Raw genomic sequence first — 23,044 nt, 5'->3', positions numbered from 1 at the left:
ACTGGGATTTGCTCCCAGCAGTCGCCTGACAGAGGGTGGGGGAGTCCCCTTGCTGAGGGGGCGGCAGGAGATCCAGCAGTGGGTGAGTCCTGCTCCTAGAAGACTGGTTTGGAACCCCAATGAGATGGTGAAGTCCCCATAGCAGGGTCCTTGGCTGCTAGCAGTCCAGTTAGCCCTGAAGTTGGAGAAGTGGCCCAAGGGGACCCTATGGTATGGTGCTGGTGCTGTGTCTGTCCCCAGCCTCGGTCACTCTCTCAGACCATCTCTTTCCTCTCAATAGGCTCCGATCGTGGACGTCCTGTGGCTCAACGGCCTACTCCTCCCGGCATGAGCGAAGCTGCAGCCCTGCCACCCTCACTAGCACCTTCAGCCTGGAAACCATGCCGAAGTTTGCTTTCTCCTCCGAAGAGGAGAGCCCCTGCCCAGGCTCTGTAAAGGCTGAGAGACCAATGTTTGTGCTGGGGGACCCTGAAGCAGGGGCAGGAGGAGTGGCAAAGTCCTCAGCGTTATCAGGTACATGGGCTGTGGATGGCGGAGCTGGGTATTAAGGATACTGCAAGTGTCACCTTTTGCCATTTGGCAAAGCTCTGTGCTAAGTGTGGGACACAGCGTTGTGTCTGGCCTTCTGCTGGGGAAGCAGCCTGTATACATTGTGCAGGGCATTTACGCTGGATTGGTTGGTAGAGGCCCAGGCCATTGGGAAGCCTCCAGGTAATTCTAGCTCTAGGGTTCCCTGTTACTCCCCAAGGTTCCAGGGCAGGTGAAAGACCCTCTGTATTTATGCCCTGTTGGCACGGCATGCAGACTCTACGCTCTTCTGTCTCCCCCATCATTTCCCTGATGAGTACAGTTGGAGACCTCCGGAGCAGGTGTGTTACGCTCTGAACATCCTGCACTGTGCAGAATGGCTGGGCGTTCAAGCTTGCATCACTTGGTGGTAGGGGGCTCATCACGTGCCTCAAGGGGACGGTGATAGCTTCCCCGGTGTGTGCTGCTCGTCTCTCCTTTACCCCTTTGGGGGGGGTGGCGGCAGCGTGTGTGGTCTGTGAGGGTGCTGAGGGTGCTACACCCATGCCCCACATGTGCCCTTGAATAGGCACTGACAGGCTAGGGAGGGAGCAATTGCTGGAAGAGGGAGCCAAATGGGGGATGGGGCTTCTGGGGAGACAGCCATGTGTGGGAGTAACCACTGGGAACAAGATGGCCCTAGCTGGGCATTTGCTTAGTAGCAGAGTCTAAACCTTGCCAGTTCCTGTGGAAGGAGGTTACCTATGAGCAGGGGGAAGTGACAGTAAGGGCAGTGGCTCTTAGACTGGATACTGTTCCAGTGAATGATTCAGGATCATCCCCAGCTGGCCAGCAGCAGAATGGCTCTGCAGTGGCATTATTGTGCCTAAGAAGTAGCCGCTTGCTGACCCCCTTCCTCCCTCTTTGTCCAGCTGATATTGTCAGTCTGAACCGCGTCCGCCTGCGGAGCAACAGCACTGGCACCAAGAACTCCGCCCCGAGAGCCCTGGAGCCTGGGCTGGGCCGCAGGCTGGGGAGTCCGAAGAACGCTCCAGAGAAGCAGAGAGTGTCTTCAGGAAGCAGAGTGCCGAAATCTGCTTCTGTCTCAGCCCTGTCCCTGATCATCACCTCAGGTCAGTGGGAAGCAGCTAGTGAATCTGATGCCCAGCGTTAGCTGTGTAATTAGCAATGCATGTTTCAGACTGGAACATCTCCACCGTGCACTCCTGCACCTTGGCCCCAGCTGCCCTGCCCCACAATGGCAGCCCTTTGTAGCTTTTATTGTCTCTGTTACACTTTCAACAGCTTGAGCATTACCAAGAAGGCTTCCCAGGCAGTTCCTGCTCAGTTAAGCCCTCTTGGGTTCCTCTGTGCCCCTCGGCAGTGGGACCCATGTAAGTGATAACACTGAACAAGAGCCAGAAAATGGAACTAGCTTTTGATGAGAGGGAAGCTGGCAAATCTTCAGAGTAGCAAAGGGAGACAAACTGTACAGACAGTGGTAAGGAAGTGAGATTTTTAGGCTCCTTTGTGGAGCGGACTGAGGTGCTCCTCACTCGGACAAAGAAGTTTCTGCATATGGTTGTCTGCCAGGCCAAGTCCTGTTAATAACAGCAGAGTTTGGCAGCCCCATTACTCTTTGGTGTGAGGGGACTGACTCCCCGCTGCGCAGTGCTGGCAGGCACGTGGGATCCAAGGGGAAACGGACACTGTCTGTTGTTTGTAGATGACTCTGGCAGCGGAGCCCTCATGAGCCCCATCTCCCCACACTCTCTCTCTTCCAACCCATCCTCTCGGGACTCGTCCCCAAGCCGGGATTCCTCCCTCAGCATCACCAGCCTGCGTCCGCCCATCATCATCCACAGCTCTGGAAAGAAATATGGCTTCACCCTGCGCGCCATTCGTGTGTATATGGGGGACAGCGATGTGTACACAGTGCATCACATGGTGTGGGTAAGTGACTGACTGGCTGGGGAGTCTGCACATGAAGGGAGCAGTGTTGTGCTGCGTAAGGCACGGTGCTCTGCATGCTGAGCATCAGTGGTGTAAAGGGACCAATGTTCTCTGAAGAGGAGAGGGAGGTGGCACCAACCGGCAATGAAGCCTAAAAGCTGTGTGAATAATCCTGAGGATCTGCTTAAGTAATGTTTCCTGGTTCTTCAATTCCAGAGCGTGGAAGATGGGAGCCCTGCCCAGGAAGCTGGGCTGAGAGCTGGGGATCTCATCACACACGTGAATGGAGAGTCTGTGCTAGGGTTAGTTCACATGGATGTTGTGGAGCTGCTGCTGAAGGTAAACAGCTTGCTCTGGTTGTAAATGTGCCACCGGGTGCTTTGCTCTTTGTGGAGCTCCTTCTAACACTTTGCTCCCTCTGCACATGCCTCCTGAGCCCCCGGGAGCGAGCTGCTGTTCAAGACTTTGAGCAGCAAACTTTTTGTTTAATTATCTGAGAGAGAGAGGGAATTCACAAATCAGCAGGAGTCCAGCGATAACCCCTCTCTGTTGTGGCTTGGCTTTGCCCTACGACAGTGTGGCTCTGACTCACATGCTGTGTCTGCTCCCCTGAAGCAGAGTTCTCAAACATGGGATGTACAGAGCGGGCCAGTCACTGGGGCCTGGCTGCTCCTCCTTGCTTCCCACTGCCAAATTCTATTAAAAGATGCTGAAAATCCAGCAGAATGTAGTCTCCCATGTAAGCTATGGTTGGAATTGGCTTAAGGATTTTATGAGATCCCAAATGGGAGGGGAGGTGGGTGGGGCTGCATGATTGCGAAGGGGTGGCCCCTCTGGTCGCTTGCTGTTCCCCACAGATGTCGGGGCCTCATGACTTTGCCTATCCCAGGGTGTAATTTCACATTTCTCTCATTCTTAGACTTGGCCCGGGCTGTAGTATCCTGTGTACGGACCATGCTTAGCCAGTAGGTCCAGTAGAATTCAGACACCCGGGTTCTTTCCTTCAGGACTGTGTGACCAAACAGCCTTCTTAAACCTATTGCTTATTTTAACAGTAGGAACAAAGCTTCTTCAGAAAAGAGGATTTTAATTCAACAAACAGTATCCATGCATGTCTGTGGCTTACCAGCCCAACAGTACTGTAGGCAGGACTAGCTTCTTCAGACACACCCAACAGGTGTCTGAAGTCTGGTTCCCCAGAATAACTACCCTTCTCTTCGGAGTGTGTCCCTTTTAAACTTCTGTAGTCCTTTTGTTGTTCTATGTTCTTGGGCTTTGACCCTTCTGGACAAAACCAGTCCTGTAAGCTCAGCAGGATATTGAGCCTGAGTCCTCAGAGCCAATGGAACCATAATAGCCCGCAAGTGTTGGCTGAGGGGAGGCTTATCTTGAGCCATTTTTTCCACTTCCTGCTTCTTTTTCCTTGCAGCCCCCTGTTAAACTAGACCAATATGTGTATACAGTAATATCCCAGTGACCAGGTCAGCATACAGCATTAATACATTATTGCAGAACAGCTGCATATCCAACACAGTGCCATCTAGAAACGCTGTGAAGAAGTTTGAGAACCCCCTTGCCCTAGAGACCACATGGCGGAAGTGCAGTTCTCCCTGTGGATGCTGGCAGCCCAAAATGTCTCTCTTTTCAAAAGGCAATTCTCCTGGGGTGGTTGGGACCTTTGTGTTCCACAGACTGGGCCCTGAGGAGAGAGGGGGGTCCGCTCCCTTATAGTCCTGTCTCCTCACTCAGTGACAGTGAGACAAGCATATGTACGTACAGTGGCCCACAGACGATCTATTTTTAATGAGGTTTACACCCTTCCTCAGTAGGGTTAATTACGGGGGGACCCTCAGGGCAGTGGTGCATTCCATAGGCTGAGCTGGAGACTCAAGCTTCAGTGTGAGAGCGCCACTGGAATGGAAGCTCAGCCTCCTTACTACCATATGCCATGAGTGAGGCATGATCTAGCAGTCTGAGCAGTGGACTGGGAGCCAAGACTACCTGAGTCCTGATCCCAACTCTGACAGTGACTCCTGCTGTCGGCTTGGTGGACCAGGTCACTTATTCCGCGGGAGGTCAGACAAGATGATTCTGATGGGCCCTTCTGGCCTTAGAATCTGCTGTAAACAGGCTCATGCCGTATGCGTCACAACAACTCGCTTGGTGCATTTCACAGAGTGGCAACAAAGTAGCGCTGCGAACCACCGCCCTAGAGAACACATCCATCAAAATTGGTCCTGCTCGGAAAAACAGTTCCAAGACCAGGATGGCCAGAAGGAGTAAGAAAAGCAGGAAAAGGGACAGTCAGGACCGGTGAGTAGAAATAGACTGGGAACCGGATGACTTCTGTTACTGGGCATCTCTGTGTAGTTCTGAAGAGAAGCTGGCGTGTGAGCCCTGAAGTATCTTGGGGAGCTTTGAGTTTATTCACCTAAGATAGGGAAGGAAAACGTCTAAATGCTGCCTCCACCAGGGAGAAGCTCTCCCAACTAGCAAATGCTACTTAGTGTTAGCCAAAGAGACCAGTGCCTTCTGTACTTACTCTTGGGCCAGCATCCTCTTGCTTCACACAAACAGAAGGGGTGAGAATTTACTCAGCTTCTTGAAGCCACAATGCCTGGTAGTGCCATGTTATAGCATGCCCTGGGGAACACAGGTTGAAGGCTCAGTGAAACAGGCTGTAGATATCAAGGGCAAAGAATAGAGATTTTTCCTTTAAAAATTCCATGGATGTTAATGGCTGCAGTAGCTTTTAATGGTAAGGTTCCTGTATGTGCTTGTTGGCAGATCTGGCTCTTTGCAGCTTGCTATAGAATATTTTTATAAGGCATCTTTTGTCTGAAATGGTGATGCAGTAAATTCCTTTCCCCATTGTTCGTAGCATGCAGAATCCTGAAGTGTTGAGTTCTTGGCTGAAAACTCAGCCTGGAGTTGTAGACCTCCCTAGAAGACAGACTTGGGAGAAATCTTGTTTTTTAATGCCCAAGGGGAATACAAAGAGGTTTTGTGAAGTTTGTTTCTAATGGGCCCTTCCATGTAAATCCTGCCCCTGGGGCTTTTTTCATCTCAAAGGAGAAAGTGCCTTTTCAAAAAGATCTCCAAGCAAACGACTGTACTGCACACCAGCCGGAGCTTCTCATCTGGCCTCCATCACTCCCTGTCATCAAGCGAGAGCCTTCCAGGATCTCCCACACACAGTCTGTCACCTGGACCTACAACTCCCTGCCGCAGCCCTGCTCCAGACCTCCCACTAGGTAGGGGTTAGTTCTGATCACTCACCCAACTACGGCTTCTGCTACTTGTGAGGTGGCTTGCCCTGTGCTCTGTCCATTCCATGGGTGGTGTATGTGGCTGTAGAGCGTGTGCTCTCAGGCTGTTCCTGCAACAGGATCAAGGCTGGGAATGCGACTGTGTCTCCAGGGTTCACTCGGGGGGTTGTGGACACTCTAAGCCTGCTCCACTCAAAGGAGAACACTATGATAACTTGTACAGATGGGTATCTCTGTCACTCATGCGTTTATGGCAACAGTGCTTTGTGCCAAAGGGCTTGTCTGCCCCAACTGCTAACTTGCCTTTCAAAAGGTATTTTGACATGTTGAGGATCATAGTGGCTCTTGGGAATAATCTTCCAGAGTAAATGAACATTTCCCTGTAAATTCACAGTACGGGGCAAGGACGGAGAAACGCAGTGTATAAAAACACAGGGTAGAATGACAAGAGGGAGCACTAGGTCAGCTGCAGTTGCAGCTGGGTTCGTATGCAGTGATTGGAACCTGTGGGTCCCCCTGTAACTTGCAGTGCTGCTCAGAGTAAAGTAGCCAGGTTCCAAATCATTCATGAAGTGCCTTGATTTGGCGGACATCTCATTCAGGCCCACCATATGTGAGACTGATGCTGGAAATGCTGACCTTGCCCGAGCCCTGTGATGTGTAAGGAATGTGAGCATAGTATTCATCTTGGGTGAGTTGATCTCTCTCTCTCTCTCTCTCTGGCAGATTCTGTCTCCCCACAGAGCACCTCCCCATCCTCTAGCACCCCCACCTCTCCTGCAGGACACATCAGACCGAGCTCTCTTCATGGGCTAGTGCCGAAGCTCAGTGGTCAGCGTTACAAGGTGGGGCGCCGCAAGTCCACCAGCAGCATCCCCCCATCTCCCCTTGCATGTACTCCTTCTTCAGTCCCACAGCCACCTTCTCCTCAGAGGTCCCCATCGCCACTACCAAGTTACACCAAAAACGTTCATTCCTTCCAGGGCAAGACCCTGTCTCCCCCCACCATTGTCAGGCAAGTGTCTCGGCCCAGGAGTGCCGAAGGCCCCAGGTCCCCTCTGCTAAAACGAGTCCAGTCTGCTGAGAAAATAGCTACCTACCTAGCAGAAAAGAAAACCATCAGCAGTCGGAAGCTCACACTGGAAATGCCTCCAGGAGACGGGATGGGGGAGTCTCTCGGGGAGCGGGAGACTCCTATCCAGGCGGGAGAGCTCTGTGCTATGGCTTACCCAGGGACCCCCCGAATGAGAGACTGGACAGGGGAAAGGCACGACCGCGACCAGGAGGTTGTTGTCATGAGGAGGTTGAACCTGTCAGAGCGCAGGGACTCCTTTAAAAAGCAAGAAGCTGTCCAAGAAGTGAGTTTCGATGAGCCAGAGCTGGTGCCTGTGAGTGAGGATGGCACGAAAACAGAGGCCAAGCTGGACAAGGAGCATGCGCCATGGAGACTTTCCCCTCATGCAGCTTCCTGGGTGGAGACCAGACCAAGTTCAGTATTTGGTAGCTCTTCAGAGCCCCCAAACCCAGAGCAGATGCCTACTGTGGTGCCCCAGATAGCAGTTCAAGGGTCAGAGAGCGATGAACAGGAGACTAACACAGCTGAGTGGGAATGCCAAGGGTCCTACCCTATCCAGTTGATGGCCAGGGTTTATACTGAACAAATGGATGGAACTACAGCAGTGGAATACAAGAGTGTCTCCTCCCAGTGGAGAGAGAACCGGGGGCAGAGAGAGCTCTGTGCGGGGCAAGAGCCCTCACCAGCTTCTGGGTCCCCACATAGGACATGTTGTGGTAAGGGCATGGTGGGCTCACCCCAGCTGAGCAAAGCGCCTCCAAGGCTGAAGTTGTGGGGGAGCACAGGAATGCAGGAGCATGAGTGCACAGAAACTGAGACGCCCAGCGCAAATCAACAAAAGATGCATGATCAAGCTCGTAAAAAAGTCAAGGATGAGTAATAGCCACACGTTTAGCAAAAGGAACTGCTAAAGGTGAACAGTCAACACAGTGACAGGGCATCTTCAACTCTGCATGAACTCCACAAGGGATCAGCTTCCAGAAAAAGCAAATCTGCGCTGGAGACTGGCACACCATCCAGCTGCTGAGATGTGCTCTTCAAATTACATACCTGCGTTTTGTGAGAGTAAATGCACCTGAAACATTTTTAACATCAGACCTGGCAGGGGTGGGGAATAATTTGACGAATTTACTTACAAAAGGTTTTTGTACTAACTGGAAAGATGTTAATATTTTTGTAGAGCTAAGGAAGCTGCTCTGTTGTGATGGCGTTTCCTCAGTAGGACCTAAACCGTTGTAAATAGAAAGGACTAGACGTGAATCCTTCTAACTAATTTATTACCTTTATAAGCTAAGAAGAGGCATCTGAGGGCATCTCAACTGACTTTTGTGCTAGGGGAAGCATTACCGCTATTTTGTAAATGTTTATAATCCCACCTCTGAAATGCACTATATGTTCTATCATTTCTAAGAACCATTAGTTTTGCCCCTTTTGTTATTGTCAGTTTCAAGAGGCAAGGCACAAAGAAAACAGTTAAGAGCCAAGCTTTAAAATACCGTTTTTGGTAGGGATATGCACAGCAGGGTATGTCTTGGTGCCTTGATCTTCATACAGGTGTCTTATTCTTCCCGGAAGAGCTGGTCTTCATTGAAGGTAAAAGCAGTAACTTTATAATGATGTGATTCGTGTTCTGGAACAGACCAATGGTCCATCTAGTCCAGTACCCTACTCTTGCCAATGCCAGATGTCTCAGAATTAGGCATAAATTTCCCTCTCCCCAATATGTTTGTTTGGGAAGAATTTTTGCTTTGGTGTTTTATGATGCTCCTGGGCAGGGGACACGCGTGTGATTGATGGCCACCAGGAATGTATAAATCAAGTATTACAAATCCCAGACAAACGTTGTTGAACAGTTTCCATATCCTGGCCTTGTGCTGTCACTGGCATTGAACATTTCTCCCCCAGAATGTTGTGTATACATCTCAAACACCAGCTCCTCTTTAGTGTGTGCGCTGAATCATTACTCTTCCACTACTTCTTCTTTGACATGTTGACTTGGCCAATTCTAGGACACAGTGGTACTGATAAAGGGCAGCAAGGTCTCTGTGCGCATTTGTCAAGATGGGACTGATTTTGAGAGTGAGAGTGAGAACTCCCTTGCTGTGTGTGGCCAGTTCCCATCTATGTTAATTGATGCTGCATATAAGCCAGGGTGTTTGGGGTGGAAAATGAATGTTTTAGTAACCTACAGAAGTTCCCTCCAGTTCTTTCCATGTTGCGGTTATCTTTCTTGGGTGATAACAGATTCAGAGCCTTCCAGTGTCGCTGCTAGCTCAGCCAGAGGGGTTTCTGCAGAGTGAGGTGAGCTGCTCCCTCCTAGGTGCTAATTGTGTTTCCTCCCCACAGAGCAAGAGACTCTGCTGAGAATCTTACCATGCCTGCCTCATGGAAATGAGAAAAGGAGGACTTGTGGCACCTTAGAGACTAACAAATTTATTTGAGCATAAGCTTTCATGAGCTACAGCTCTCTTCATCGGATGCATTCAGTGGATCCGATGAAGTGAGCTCTAGCTCATGAAAGCTTATGCTCAAATAAATTTGTTAGTCTCTAAGGTGCCACAAGTCCTCCTTTTCTTTTTGCAGATACAGACTAACACGGCTGCTACTCTGAAACCTGTCATGGTAATGAGCATCACCAGGCTGGCTCATCAGGAGTGATTTAATCATGTTAGTCTTAGTTGCAAGAGATGGCGCTTGGGGATCTCCTGGCATTTGGTGATTGATCAAAATTGCTATTTAGCAGCTGAGGAAATTGAGGGATTTTCACTTGAGGTGCTGCTGGCAAGGGGGGATACACCAAGGGATTAGACTCCTTTAAATCATGTGACAGAGATATGTGATGTATTGGGCTAGAATATGTCTTAGTGTGTCAGTTTATAAGACACTCCAGGATTCCATCTTTTGGAATCAAGATGACACCTAAGAAGCAGTTTGACAACAGCTAAAGAACCACAAAGCTGGGATTAGTCTATGAGCAATATCTATCCTCCTCTTGTCGCATTGTTAGGTCCTGTGTTCCCTGTCTTCATGCACCTTCTAGTTCAAATCAGAGGACTAGATGTGATGGGCAAGGAAAGTCTGGACTGGCTGATGTCCCTCGGTGCTTTCTACCTTTCCTTGAATCTGCAGCATGTGAGGACTGTCATTGTTCAGCTCAAGGCCCTGTTGTAAAGGGTGAGCCTACAAACCCTGCCCACTGGCTTTACATGCTGAATAAGCAGCCAAGTGCAGGTTACCTCTTGGCACCAGATATCTAACCTTGTTTAACTGTTCCTGTTTTCCAGCTGCTCTTGGCTAGCCTGGTCCCATTCATATTGTGCTCCCATGTTAAAGGGAGACAAGAAAGGCTATAAATTTGACTTGACAAGAAGCACCTTCTTAAGATCTTTACTATGAGTAGAACCAGGAATGGAGGGAACATTAAGAGATTTCTTAAGAGGAACTTGCCTATTTTTTCCATTTAAAAAAAAGACTTGAACATCTCTCCTCCCAATCCCTCATTCAAACCTCGTCACCAACAAAGATGATGTAATTATTTAATGTGTTCTCTACCCCAGGTATGTCCTTTTCCTCTCTCCCATATAACCGTGCTCTCCATGGCAGCTCCTAGGAGTAGGGTAGGGCAGTACCACCTGCCAGCCTAGCTTTTCCAAACTGAAGCTCTAACTCATTTGGAAAGTGTATATTCTTTAATAAACAAAACACAAATAGACTGTATCACTGGCTGTTTCTATTGTGTCAGCCTTGTTCAGGGGCTAGAACAGGAACTCAGCCCTCAAACAGAAAATACTAGTTGGGGTTTTGCATGTTATGCTGGGTTTCTAGTGTGGGGTTCTTTTTATGACATCTGGGCAGATTATGTGAGCTTTCAAGGACTCAGTGATGCTCCGCTGGCACTTGTGCATTCCTGCCACATTAACAGCATCTCAACATTTGAATATTTATAACTTCCAATATTAAACTTTTTAAAGGAAAAGAAAAAGTAGAATTCTCGTGGTCTGACTTCCAAAGACTGTTTGAGCTTGGGCACACTTTTAAATGTCCATGCGATGGTCAATTTGTACTTTTAGACATATAGGCAAAACCTAGATAGTTGTAGAGGTTTGTAAGAGTTTGTGTGAACACCCCATCTTGTATCTCATGCATGAGAACTACAGCACTGTACTGCCTATGCCTATCCTCTGAAAGTATTTGTTTTTTCAGGCTTTGTGTGAGCAATAGGATTGCCAGTGAAGATGTAATAAGTAGGCAAGCTAGGGGTTTGATAGATCTGTCAGACCTCAAAGCTCATTCAGGGACCTGTGTGTCTGAACCAAATGAAAATTAGCTGAAGGGTTACTAATTACTTGTGACTATTTAGAATGGGGGTGGGGGGAGAGAGAGGAACTTGTTTTCAGACCGCTTGTTTTAGACATGATTGAATTTTATAATCGTATAGAGGGTTTTTGTTTCTGTTTAATGCTTTTTTTTCCTTGTAGAGAGAGATTTAAATACTTCCGAGCCAAAATAAATTAATCAGTTTGATCTTCTTTTCTGAGATGTTCCACATGAGACAGAGTTGGTTAGGAAAAGCACAACTGGAATTTATCCATCTGTTTCCCTCCTTCCCTGGGCCAGGTTTCAGAATATTCATGCAAATATTGAGTTTTTGTTTATTTTCAGTGATTTGCAGTTTCTCTGCTGTATTCTGCATAAAGCTAATTTCTAAAACCTTCCCCAGGATGTGCTTTCAGAACATACAGACATTCCACAGAGGCTTCTGAGTGAACGGAGCATTTAATTAGAGCTCTACCTTTTTATTAAAAATGTAATAAACTACACTGTGTTGTCTCAGTTGTCTTTAGTTGTAATTTCTGAATTCCCTTTCCCTCTTGTGCTGGTGGATTTTGTATGAAGAGTCCCTCTGGCATTTTCCAGCATTTCTAAGGTTTTATATGATGTAAATGTTTACATTTGATAATGCATGTGTGTTTTTTCTAACTGCAGTGTTTGCAGAAACTGACACAGTGCAAGTATTGGGCTTTTATGTCAAAACACTTATTTATATCCTTCCCTGTACAGTTTGTATGGCGATGATACCTAACCATGTGTGCAAAGCTGTCAGAATGGTATTTTTTTATTATTATTTGTATAATGCTAATGTCTATGCCATTTTGTAGCACCAATCCCACCGTAAAGTGATTCCTTTTCCCACCCCAGACTTGAGAGTAACTGGTGATGCTAGCTTTCTATTTTGATTGCTTATTTAAGCAGAATTTGGTTTTTTTACGTTTGTGTGGCTGTTTTAAATTGACTGCTTCTCCTGTGTTAATCCTTGTAGTAGTTTACCCAGAAAACAAGCAAACAATCATGTTGGTGGCCAAGAGCATGTATTAATTCCACATCATCAGCCTGTGGAGGCACAGAAGCACTTTCTGGTCTTGGGGTTTAGTGAACAAAATGGTTCTTTGCTAGAAGATGATGCAGAATGAAGTGTTTTTGCTTCTGAAATGATGTTGCCAACAATTACTCTCTGTTGTAATCCTGTTTCTGCGGAATCACTTGTTTCCTTTTTATTTTATTTTTTTTATTTTTTTATTTTTTTTGCATCTCTCTTATTTAGGATAGGCTTTCTGCTTGCTTCCTCTGCCTTCTCTATTAACCACTCAGGAAGTTAGCATTGTTGTTTTGAAAAAAACTAAAAATGGACACCTCCTTTACACTGACCAGCTGTAAAAGGGGATCAACAGGACAGTGGCTGAACTAGTATTTAAGAATAAAACTCTTGTTTCAGAAGTTGTATTAAAAGGATTTTTATGGAAAATGTCTTAAAAGTAAACAGGACTCTGTCTTCCTGTATTATACTGAACACTGGTCTTGGTATGAATCTATTCAGAAAAAGTTTCATGTTGTAATAAAATTGTTCCTTGAGATGGAGCTGAAGTTCATAGCCTTCTGTTCAAGGGGGGAGTACTTAGTTCAGAACTGCTGATACTGAAGCTTGGAAAGAACATTTTGGAAATAGATTTCTTATTACTCCTGCATGTTCACTACCCAATCTTCCTGATGTGTAACACGAAGTAAATGGCATGCAGTGTAACAACTGCTTCAGTTCCTTCCAGATTTTGCAATTCCATGCCTGTGACTACACTGTCAGTTTGTTCCTTGGTGTGAAGATCTTGTTGAATGGCAGTTCACATCCCAGCTTCATCCAGTAGATTCTAGAGTAAAATCCTGAAATTAGCTGAAGCACTAGCTGATGCTGTCAACTCAGCCAGCAGGCTCAAGACCAGGATTGCATCTGTGGCATTGACAACTGGTCTAATCAAGTAAAAGGATGCACAAGAGTGACCAGCCCAAGGAGCTAAAGTATAGTACCTGGGACCACCAAATATTTCTCATTCATGACCTCCTTCCCTTCCTTTGCTCTGCCTGTGACAAGTTCACTGCAACCCATGATCTACATCAGTGATGCGCAAACTTTTCCAGTCATGCCCCCTTTACCATTGGTCACCCTCCCTCCCCCACATCACTTGTAGTCTGAAGTAATCCTGCTGACGCCCGTGCTGCCTTCAGGGCTGGGCGGCTGGAGAGTGGCTGCTGCCAGCCAGGGCATTCATATTGTTTGCGGTATGGGAGAACTATTTTTTTTTTTAATCCCTCTCCTGTCCTGCTCTGCAATACCCACTCTTTTTATTCCACTCCCGCTATTATGGCAGTGGGTCCTGTGGGATGCACGGGATTCCCGTTTCTGTGCGCCTCCAACCTCTTGTGCATGCCTCCCCAGTTTGTGCCCCATTGACCTCCATCTCACTTCTTTTGTCTCCTCACGCTTTCTGAAAGCCAGTTCTCTGCCTCCAACCGCAGACTCTTTGCTCCCCTCAGCATCACTGCTGTCCAGCTTCTTTCATTTCCAGCTATTGTCCTGTGGCATCTTCTACAACCCAATCAACCTGCCTCACTCTTTTGTCCTCCTCCTCTGGGTGGCTGCCATATCCCCCACCCCATCCTCCAACCTCTCTGATGTGATGTCTTTCCCTTTACTCTGCTGAACTGCATGAGGCCTCCCAATCATGGCCTGGACTGACTAACAATCTTGGTGACTCACTTGACGTGGTCTTCAAGCACTGCATGCTCTCTCTTTCCCATCTCCTCCCCTTTCATTTCTGTTCCCTTATTTATTTGTAGTGTCGTTGTGCCTAGAGGCCCCACTCAGGGATCATGGCACAAGGTGCTGCGCAAACAGGAAGATGGTCCCTGTCCAAAGAGTTTAATCCCTTTCTCCACTCTCTGATTTCTTTCAAAATTGGGCACACTCTTCCACTTCCTCTTGCACAGTTCTGTGACCTCAAGCCTATTGAACTCCACACCACTGACCCTGTCACTTCCGTCCTCTCCTGCCTTGTTCAGAGGACCTGCGCTACTCCAGCCTTCTTCAGTGTGTGAGATCTTGTCAACCACTTTTTCCCCAAACCTAAGGAAAAAACCTTCCTTTACTGCCTCCTACCCATTTCCTCTCAAACCTCTTTGGGAATGCTATCTGTGCCCTCTGTCCACTTCGTTCTGGCTTCTCTCATCAGGGACAGCACTGACCACCTGGACAAATCAGAAAGCCTGGTCTCTATTCATTCCACTCTAGATATTTGAGCCATTGTCTTCCCAGCTTACTCTGTTTATGACTGGTTGTCATCTGTGGGAGGCCTGAGTCACCCTTTGATCTGAAATTAATTTAGCATGGACAAACTGACTCTGGCAGCACCCTGGATCCTCAGAAACTTGCATAAATGACAAAGTGCTCACTAAACATGGGCCAGAAAATTGGATTCTGTATTTACCCTGGACAAAAATAAAACTGTCTCCATTTTGAAATGTATTTCCAGTGAGCCATGTCAGCCAGTTGCCAAATCCAGTGTGCTTCGCTGGCAGGTGAGCAGCATCTCATCAGCACCCATTTAAACATGGAACTGGGCCTGTTCTCACAAAATATTTAAAATATGCTTTAGCTGAATCTAGCTGCTCTGCTTTCCCACCCTGCAAGAGTCATCAGCTAGCAAAAATGTGCAAGACTGGAAAGACAAATCTTCCTCTTCCATATGTACACAATTACCTGTCTGACACCTACCAGCTGAGATGTGTCTGCACAAAATCACGCTTCCAGCTGCCTGTCTCTCATTGGCATGGATTGCAGTACAACAGCAAAAGAATAAAAGACAGGCTGCTCCCACTGCCACCATAAAGCTTCCATTCTGCGGGGAAAAGATGTTACTTAAACCTTTTGGAGCTAATCATGTGTGTCTCTCTATTTTCCTCACTGCCTTCTGGGATGGTAGCTGAGCCGGGCATGGCAAGACCTGCTGCCATAAGCATCAGTGCTGGAATTAGGCCAGAGCTGAGCTTCAGTAGATTAAGGAGGAGGTCAGACTAAACAAGAGCCCCAGTATCTCTTGGGCAAAGATGACAAGTACATAAGAACGGCCAGACTGGGTCAGATCAAAGGTCCATCTAGCCCAGTATCCTGTCTTCTGACAGTGGCCAGTGCCAGGTGCCCCAGAGGGAATGAACAGAACAGGGAATCATCAAGTGATCCATCCCCTGTTGCCCATTCCCAGCTTCTGACAAACAGAAGGTAGGGACACCATCCCTGCCCATCCCGGCTAATAATAAGTGATGGACCTGTCCTCCATGAATTTATTTAGTTCTTTTTTGAACCCTGTTCAACTTCACAACATCCTCTGGCAAAGAGTTCCACAGGTTGACTGTGCATTGTGTGAAGAAATACTTTTATTTGTTTTAAACCTGCTGCCTATTAATTTCATTTGGTGACCCCTAGTTCTTGTGTTATGAGGAGTAAATAACACTTCCTTATTTACTTTCTCCACACCATTCATGATTTTATAGACCTCAATCATATCCCCCCTTAGTCATCTCTTTTCTAGGCTGAAAAGTTCCAGTCTTTTTAATCTCTCCTCATATGGAAGTTGTTCCATGGCCCTAATCATTTTTGTTGCCCTTTTCTGAACCTTTTCCAATTCCAATATATATTTTTTGAGATGGGGCGATCACATCTGCATGCAGTATTCAAGATGTGGGTGTATCACAGATTTATATAGAGGCCATGATATTTTCTGTCTTATTATCTATCCCTTTCTTAATGATGCCCAATATTCTTTTGTTTTTTTGACTGCCGGTGCACATTGAGTGGATGTTTTCAGAGAACTGTCCACAATGACTTCAAGATCTCTTTCTTGAATGGGAACAGCTAATTTAGCCCCCTTCATTTTATATGTGTAGGTTTTCCAATGTGCATTACTTTGCATTTATCAACACTTAATTTCATCAGCCATTTTGTTGCCCAGTCACCCAGTTTTGAGAGATCCTTTTGTACATCTTTGCAGTCTGCCTGGGACTTAACTATCCTGACTAGTTTTGTGTCATCTGCAAATTCTGCCACCTCACTGTTTACCCCCTTTTCCAGGTCATTTATGAATATGTTGAATAGGCCTGGTCCCAGTACAGACTCCTGGGGGACATCGCTATTTACCTCTCTCCATTCTGAAAACTGACCATTTATTCCTACCCTTTGTTTCCTATCTTTTAACCAGTTACCAGTGCATGAGAGAACCTTCCTTCTTATCCCATGACAGCTTACTTTGTTTAAAAGCCTTTGGTGAGGGACCTTGTCAAAGGCTTTCTGAAAATCTAAGTACACTATATCCACTGGGTCCCCCTTGTACACAAGCTTGTTGATCCCCTCAAAGAATTATAGTAGATTGATGAGGCATGATTTCCCTTTACAAAAACCATGTTGACTCTTCCCCAACAAATTATGGCCATCTATGTGTCTGACAATTTTGTTCTTTACTATAGTTTCAACCAGTTTGCCCGGTACTGAAGTCAGATTTACTGGCCTGTAATTGCTGGGATCACCTCTGGAGCCCTTTTAAAAAATTGGCGTCACATTAGCTATCCTCCAGTCATCTCGTACAGAAGCTGATTTAAATAATAGGTTACAGTCTACAGTTAGTAGTTCTGCAATTTCACATTTGAGTTCCTTCAGAACACTTGGGTTCCATCTGGTCCTGGTGACTTATTACTGTTTAATTTATCAATTCGTTCCAAAATGTCCTCTAATGACACCTCAATCTGGGACAGTTTATCAGATTTGTCACCTAAAAAGAATGGCTCAGCTGTGGGAATCTCCTTCACATCCTCAGCCGTGAAGACAGATGCAAAAAATTCAGGTAAAGGGAAGAGCCTTCTGTCCACCTGGGAATATTGAGAAGGCTTTCCCTGCCTTTTAGTTTGCTGATCTGAAAGAAGATGGGATCTTTAACTCTGCCCTTTAAAGTGACTTGTTTGGGTGAGCCTTGTGGAGCATGCTTGAGGCCCAAAATTGAGCCAGTAAAAGCTGTATTCCGCCAGGCCCCAGTGCAGTGTGAGTGGTCCCATGTACTGTGGGAAGTTTGAATGTGTCTAGCTGTGTGTGTCTGTGCAGTGCTGCCAGGGCTGGTGGCTTTTTTTTTTTTAACCAGTGAAGGGATTTGCTTGGGGCTGGAGCAAGGCCTCCGACACACTGAGATGTTCCAGGCTCCCAGGGTGCTTAAGACCCCTCGTTGGCTGTCTTGTCCAACTTGCCTGCTTTCTAGGACAGAAAAACCTCTTAAAGCTGCCACAGGCAGCGCTCTCTCCTCATCAACTCCAAGCCATTCTCGCAGGAGGGGGGCCAAAAGCCTAGCAGCTCAGGAGCCTTTTCCCTTCCCCTCCTGCAAACAAGGGGCACAGATGGGTCCTCTATTTCTCCCCCACACACCTAGGAAGGAATGGGGGGGGTGCCACTGCAGCCCTGTGGGGGAGGGGAGTGAGCCCCAGGAGGAGTGGGGGTGGGGGCTGAACTGGAGTGGGGATGGGTGGGGCTGAATTAGTAGCTGGGCAGGAGATGGGGAGAGAGCACCTGCAGCAGGGACCAAACCCCCTTACTCAGTAAGTTTGGGATAGGGGCAGGGCAGCACCTGATAGACCAAACACACATGATTGTAAAAAACTCACCATGACAATTTGGGTCCCACACGTGCGGGTTCGGTGCTGGTGTGTCCATACTCCCTGCGGGGGACAGGAGGAGCTGTCAGCATCGAGGTGCCCCAGGCCTGTTGGCTCTCTGGATGCCTGGGTGTGATGCAGGCTGGAGAGCAACCATGGCGCCCCTCAATGACAACAACATCACAGAGAGGCAGGGTGGGCACAGGGGGGGTGTCTCAGAGGGAGATGATGGGTGCTGGGGGGGTCACTGAGGGGTGCAGCTGGGGGGGGCTCTGAGGGGCGTGGAGGATGCTGGGGAGGTAAAGGGGCTCTGAGAGGCGTGACAGGTGCTGGGGAGTGGTGGTGGGGTCACTGAGGGGAGTAGCTGGGGGGCTGTGATGCATGATGGGTGCTGGGGGGGGTCACAGGAGAGTGGCCGGGGGACTCTGAGGAGCGGGGTGGGAGGTCACTGAGGGGAGGTGCGGATGCTGAGGGGGTCACTGAGGGGAGCAGCCTGGGGGGCGGTGGGGGGGTCACAGGGGAGCAGCCAGGAGGGAGGGTTCTGAGGGGTGTGATGGGCTATGGGGGGTCACTGAGGGGATCGGCCATGGGGGGGCCCTGAGGCGCAGGGTGGTGGGCACTGGGGGGGTCACTGAGGGGTGCAGCTGGGGGGGGCTCTGAGACACAGGGCGGTGGGCGCGGGGGGGCTCTGAGGCGTGGGACGGCAGGCGCTGGGGGCCTCATAGGAGAGCGGGGGGCTCTGAGACGCAGGGTGGGGCGACGGGCGCGGGGGGGGTCACAGAGGGGCGGGGGGGGCTCTGAGGCGTGGGACGGCAGGCACTGGGGGCCTCATAGGAGAGCGGGGGGCTCTGAGACGCAGGGTGGGGCGACGGGCGCGGGGGGGGGTCACAAGGGAGCCTGGGGCGGGGCGACGGGCGCTGGGGGGGTCACAGGGGGGCGGGGCGGCGGGGTCACAGGGGAGCCCTGAGGGGCGGGGCGGCGGGTGCTGGGGGGGGGTCACAGGGGAGTGGCCGGGGGACTCTGAGGAGCGGGGTGGGAGGTCACTGAGGGGAGGTGCGCTGGGGGGGGTCGCTGGGGGGCGGGGGGCGCTGCGCTGGGGGACCCTGCCCCGGGGGGGGACCCGGACCCACCCCGCCCCGCCCCCGCCCGTTCTCTCGAATCACCCTCCTGCCAAGGGCGGGAGCGCGGCGGCCGCTCGCAGACGGACACGCCGGTCTGGGTTTCACCCCCGGAAGCTTGTGCCCAGATCGGGGTGTCCGTCCCCGGCGCCGCCGGGCTCTTTTCGGGGTTCAGGCGAACCCGGCTCCCGCCGCCCGCTGACACTTTAAAAAAATGGATGTGACGTGGGGGCGGGGGCGGGGGCGGGCGGACTCGGGTGTTTCCGCCCCTGCTCGGGACTCGCCGTTGGCTCCGGGAAGGGGGCGGGGTTTTCGCTTCGGGTGTCTCCGCCTTCGCTCGCGGGTTTTCGGGAGCGGCCTCGGGTCGTTCCGCGGCACCTCGGCTGTTTCCGCCGCGCGGGGCGGGGCGGGGCGAGCTCGCCGCTGCCGGGCTGAGGCTGGCGGGACGTGGGGCTGCGGCGGGGCGGACGGGGCTGGCGCCGGCGGAGCGGTGGGTCTCGGGCCCGGTTTGTGCGACGGTCGCAGCGTGGCTGGGCAGGCGGCACGTCCCCCAGCCGCGGGGGGGTTGTGTGCGTTGTACCCCCCGCCCTGGGGAGGCGAGCGGGGGGGGGGCTATGTGCACTGCACCCCCCCCGCCCTGGGGAGGTGGGGGAAGGCGAGCTGGGGGGGGCCTCTATGTGTACTGCGCCCCCCCCCCGCCCTGGGGAGGTGAGCTGGGGGGGGCTATGCGCACTCCACCCCCCAGCCCTGGGGAGGTGGGGGAAGGCGAGCTGGGGGGGGGCTCTATGTGCACTGCCCCCCCACCCTGGGGAGGTGGGGGGAGGTGAGCTGGGGGGGGCTATGCGCACTGCACCCCCCCGCCCTGGGGAGGTGGGGGGAGGTGAGCTGGGGGGGGCTATGCGCACTGCACCCCCCCGCCCTGGGGAGGTGGGGGGAGGTGAGCTGGGGGGGGGCTATGCGCACTGCACCCCCCCGCCCTGGGGAGGTGGGGGGAGGTGAGCTGGGGGGGGGCTATGCGCACTGCACCCCCCCGCCCTGGGGAGGTGGGGGGAGGTGAGCTGGGGGGGGCTATGCGCACTGCACCCCCCCGCCCTGGGGAGGTGGGGGGAGGTGAGCTGGGGGGGGGCTATGCGCACTGCACCCCCCCGCCCTGGGGAGGTGGGGGGAGGTGAGCTGGGGGGGGCTATGCGCACTGCACCCCCCCGCCCTGGGGAGGTGGGGGGAGGTGAGCTGGGGGGGGGCTATGCGCACTGCACCCCCCCGCCCTGGGGAGGTGGGGGAAGGCGAGCTGGGGGGGGGGCTCTATGTGCACTGCACCCCCCCGCCCTGGGGAGGTGCGGGGAAAGTGAGCTCGAGGTGGCAGCTGTGCATTGCAACCTCCCATCTCAGGGTGGGACAGTGCGGGGAGAGGCCGTGTCCATTGTATCACGGCTGGGCACGTTGTACCACTACACTTCAGGGAGATAGTGCGTGCATTATGCCAACCCATCTCCTGGAGTGGGGGGAGGGTGTAAAGTGACTGCTGTCTGCAGGGGCTCCCGATGCAAGGGGGTGCTGTATGCGTTGCAGCCATCCCAGAGGAGTGCAAGAGCCCCCAGTGCTCAGAGGAAGATGTCTTGGATGATGATGCTCTTCCCTCCGGGGGCCATTCTCAGTTTGCCTGAGGAGGGGGCTGCAGGACCTTCCCCGTTGCTGTCAGTTGGCTGCGGGTACAGGGTAGGCTGGACTGGTTACAGGGGGATTTTGAATGTAAAACCCCAAACTCATGTTGACTCCATCTGCCTGGCTTTTTACTTCCTCAGAAACCATGGAGTGGGTCTTGACTGAGCCTGGCAGTCAGGAACCTGGCCCTGAGAGGCAGTGCATGTGGAGGGTGTTTCTGAAGCCTTGTTCCAGGCTCTGGCTGGGGACAGGCCGGCCCTTAGCATAAAGTGGATTTGAAATGGCTGTGAAATGAACTTGGAGCGCTGCCCAGGAGAGGTGTGCGTGTTGGTGATGTGAGCGGTGCCAAAGGCCCCGACTGGGATCTGGACCCCACTGGGTTGGGCCCTGCGCAGATTTGGAAAGAGAGAAACCCTGCTGGGGCTTAGTGTCCAGTGCACTGAACAGAGCATGGGGATCCAACAGACAAGCAAATGAGTGTGGTGGAGACTTGGCATGGTCCATTGTGGCTCTGGAGAGAAAGTTGGTGGAGCAGGCAGTGACATTTGCCTGCAGAGGCCTAGTTTGGGGAGGAGGATGGGATCCTAGTTGAGCTAAATGGCCTCTGCATGCAGTCTACATGGAGATTGCTGCTTGCAGCTCTCTCTGACTTTTGTTGTCATTTTAGAGGCTGGCTTTAACCCTTTGTGTCAGGCATGATAGTGCAGCTGCCTATAAATGGGGATTGTGGGCATCCTTTTTGCATATGGCAGATACCTGGAGCCTGATGATAGGAATTCACTCGTTCTGGGGGGTCTCCAGGCAGAAAGCCTCTTTCTTTGGCTTGTCAGCTGTATTCTGGCCTCCTGTGTATTAACGACTGCCTGGCTTGGTTTCTCAGTCATGTCTGTTTGGAAAGTTTAACATTTTTTAAAAATGGGAATAATGGCCGGGCTGGGAGAGGGGCGCCTCTCTCCCCATCTGTTTGTGTTAGCAGCTGGGCCATTTTGCGTGTGCTACCCAGAAGTACTGGGACCAACTTGAAATGATTTTGTAAAATGAAAGCTGAACCCAGGAAGTTGGTGGAAGGAATTATTGCTTTGATATGGACGGCTACTGATGAACACTTCTTAAACTCATTGCAGCTGGAAGATTGATCCAAAGGGATGAGAAATGTAGCAATTTCTCTTACTCTAAACCCAAGCAGTCCTCTTCCCCATGTAACATTACAAAGTCCCAATCTATGCATCATAGATATCTGCCTTCTAAAAGACAGGGGCAGACCTGCAGCAAATCTGACCTGTTTATAGTATATTTTGCAGTTTTATTTATCAGATTGCAGGGACACTCTCATTCTCTTTGGGAGGAACTTTCTTCTGTGTCCACTGACTTCCAAGGCTGATGTTTAACACTGGGGTGGGGAATAAAATCTTGTGGAGTTGCGTGGGATTTGGCTAGCTGAGACCCTTCTATAACTGCCCCAAAATGAGCTCCCACAAAGTGAGAAGGTGTGAGGACCCTGAAATGATATGGCTGCTTGCTTACCTTTAATGCTGACGCTGTCTCCTTTGGATGCTAAGCAGCCTTTCTAGTGACAGGAATGGAACAGTGGCCTCCTTTGCTCCCCCGTTAATATATACAGCATTATTTCTTTTATTTTTAGGGCAGTTCTCAGAACCACCAGGAATTTCACTCTGTGACTCTCGCTGCAAGAGCAGAGAATGAAGACAGCTGAGTAAATACAGCCTAAATAATTTTTCTACTCTTCCCCCTCCCTCCCCCCTCCAAGTTTAACATGGGAGGGTAAAGTAGTGTGTTAGCCCATGCTGCAGTCACTAATATCTCCAGGATGTGGGAAAGGTCCGGTGATAGTTTGGTTTCTTTCGCGATTATCTATTTGTACTCTGACCTGTTGGACTTGCTCTCAGATCCTGCTGCGGAATTCAAAGTAGCCGTTACTGTGTCCCCATCTCTCATTTCTTAAGATACTTGCATCTTGGGTACTTCTAAGGGTAATTACTCCAAACCCCTTATTTTGAACTCGGAACAACATTCATCAACTTTGCTCTTAGAATGGGAAAAAATCCTGCCTCCCTCAGCCAACTCTTGTTGGACCAAAAACTCTGGGTTGTGAGAGAAGCCACAAATCAAAAGGAATCCAATGAAGAATGGACCTGGCTGCATCAGTGCCTCCGTTGAGGAATTGATGCATGTTTCCAGTGGAAAATATTTATCATATTGGAGGCTCCCTTAGTTCCTGAGAGAGGATCTGGAGCGGCTGCTGCTTGAAGCCGATGTGATTTGAGTAATGGGAGATAAGCTGAGAAAGGAAAAATGAACTCTGAGTTAGACTCTAGCTCCCTCAGCTCAGTAACTTGTGCATAATTCCAAATATTTCAGGGAACAGATAACATTATTCCCAACAAATGCCTCAGCTGAAAGAGTGGCTACAAGCTTTTGAAAGA

At 50.3% G+C, this 23,044-nt stretch overlaps 2 protein-coding genes and 1 long non-coding RNA gene across 6 annotated transcripts in view; 2 read left to right on the top strand and 1 right to left on the bottom strand.

Annotated features, from left to right (window-relative positions):
• Window positions 1-9,269, top strand: part of MAST3 (microtubule associated serine/threonine kinase 3) — a 58,989-nt gene extending 49,720 nt beyond the window's left edge. For all 3 annotated transcript variants that reach the window (XM_084614421.1, XM_084614423.1, XM_084614422.1), the window contains 7 exons: window positions 281-513; window positions 1,440-1,640; window positions 2,234-2,460; window positions 2,677-2,799; window positions 4,637-4,773; window positions 5,533-5,714; window positions 6,456-9,269. In XM_084614421.1, coding sequence (XP_084470547.1) covers window positions 281-513; window positions 1,440-1,640; window positions 2,234-2,460; window positions 2,677-2,799; window positions 4,637-4,773; window positions 5,533-5,714; window positions 6,456-7,684 — 2,332 coding nt within the window. In that variant the 3' untranslated portion in view covers window positions 7,685-9,269. The remainder of the gene's footprint in view (window positions 1-280; window positions 514-1,439; window positions 1,641-2,233; window positions 2,461-2,676; window positions 2,800-4,636; window positions 4,774-5,532; window positions 5,715-6,455) is intronic.
• A 1,508-nt stretch (window positions 9,270-10,777) lies between these two features.
• Window positions 10,778-14,988, bottom strand: LOC311512947. The gene is made up of 2 exons (XR_014709621.1): window positions 14,906-14,988; window positions 10,778-13,004 (listed from the first exon to the last, which is right to left on the bottom strand). It is a non-coding gene; the product is annotated as an uncharacterized lncRNA (long non-coding RNA).
• A 4,357-nt stretch (window positions 14,989-19,345) lies between these two features.
• PIK3R2 (phosphoinositide-3-kinase regulatory subunit 2) overlaps window positions 19,346-23,044 on the top strand; it is a 37,684-nt gene continuing 33,985 nt past the window's right edge. Inside the window, exon 1 of one of the 2 annotated variants that reach the window (XM_084614889.1) lies at window positions 19,346-19,428. The gene's annotated coding sequence lies outside the window, so the exon portion shown is untranslated. Of the gene's footprint in view, window positions 19,429-22,295; window positions 22,315-23,044 lie in introns of those variants that run through there. The other variant, XM_084614890.1, reaches the window with a different exon arrangement.

This window comes from Lepidochelys olivacea (assembly GCF_965140295.1).
Source record: "Lepidochelys olivacea isolate rLepOli2 genome assembly, chromosome: 25".
In the NCBI taxonomy this organism is placed as follows: Eukaryota; Metazoa; Chordata; order Testudines; family Cheloniidae; genus Lepidochelys; species Lepidochelys olivacea.
This window is presented reverse-complemented; position numbering and strand designations above follow the sequence as displayed.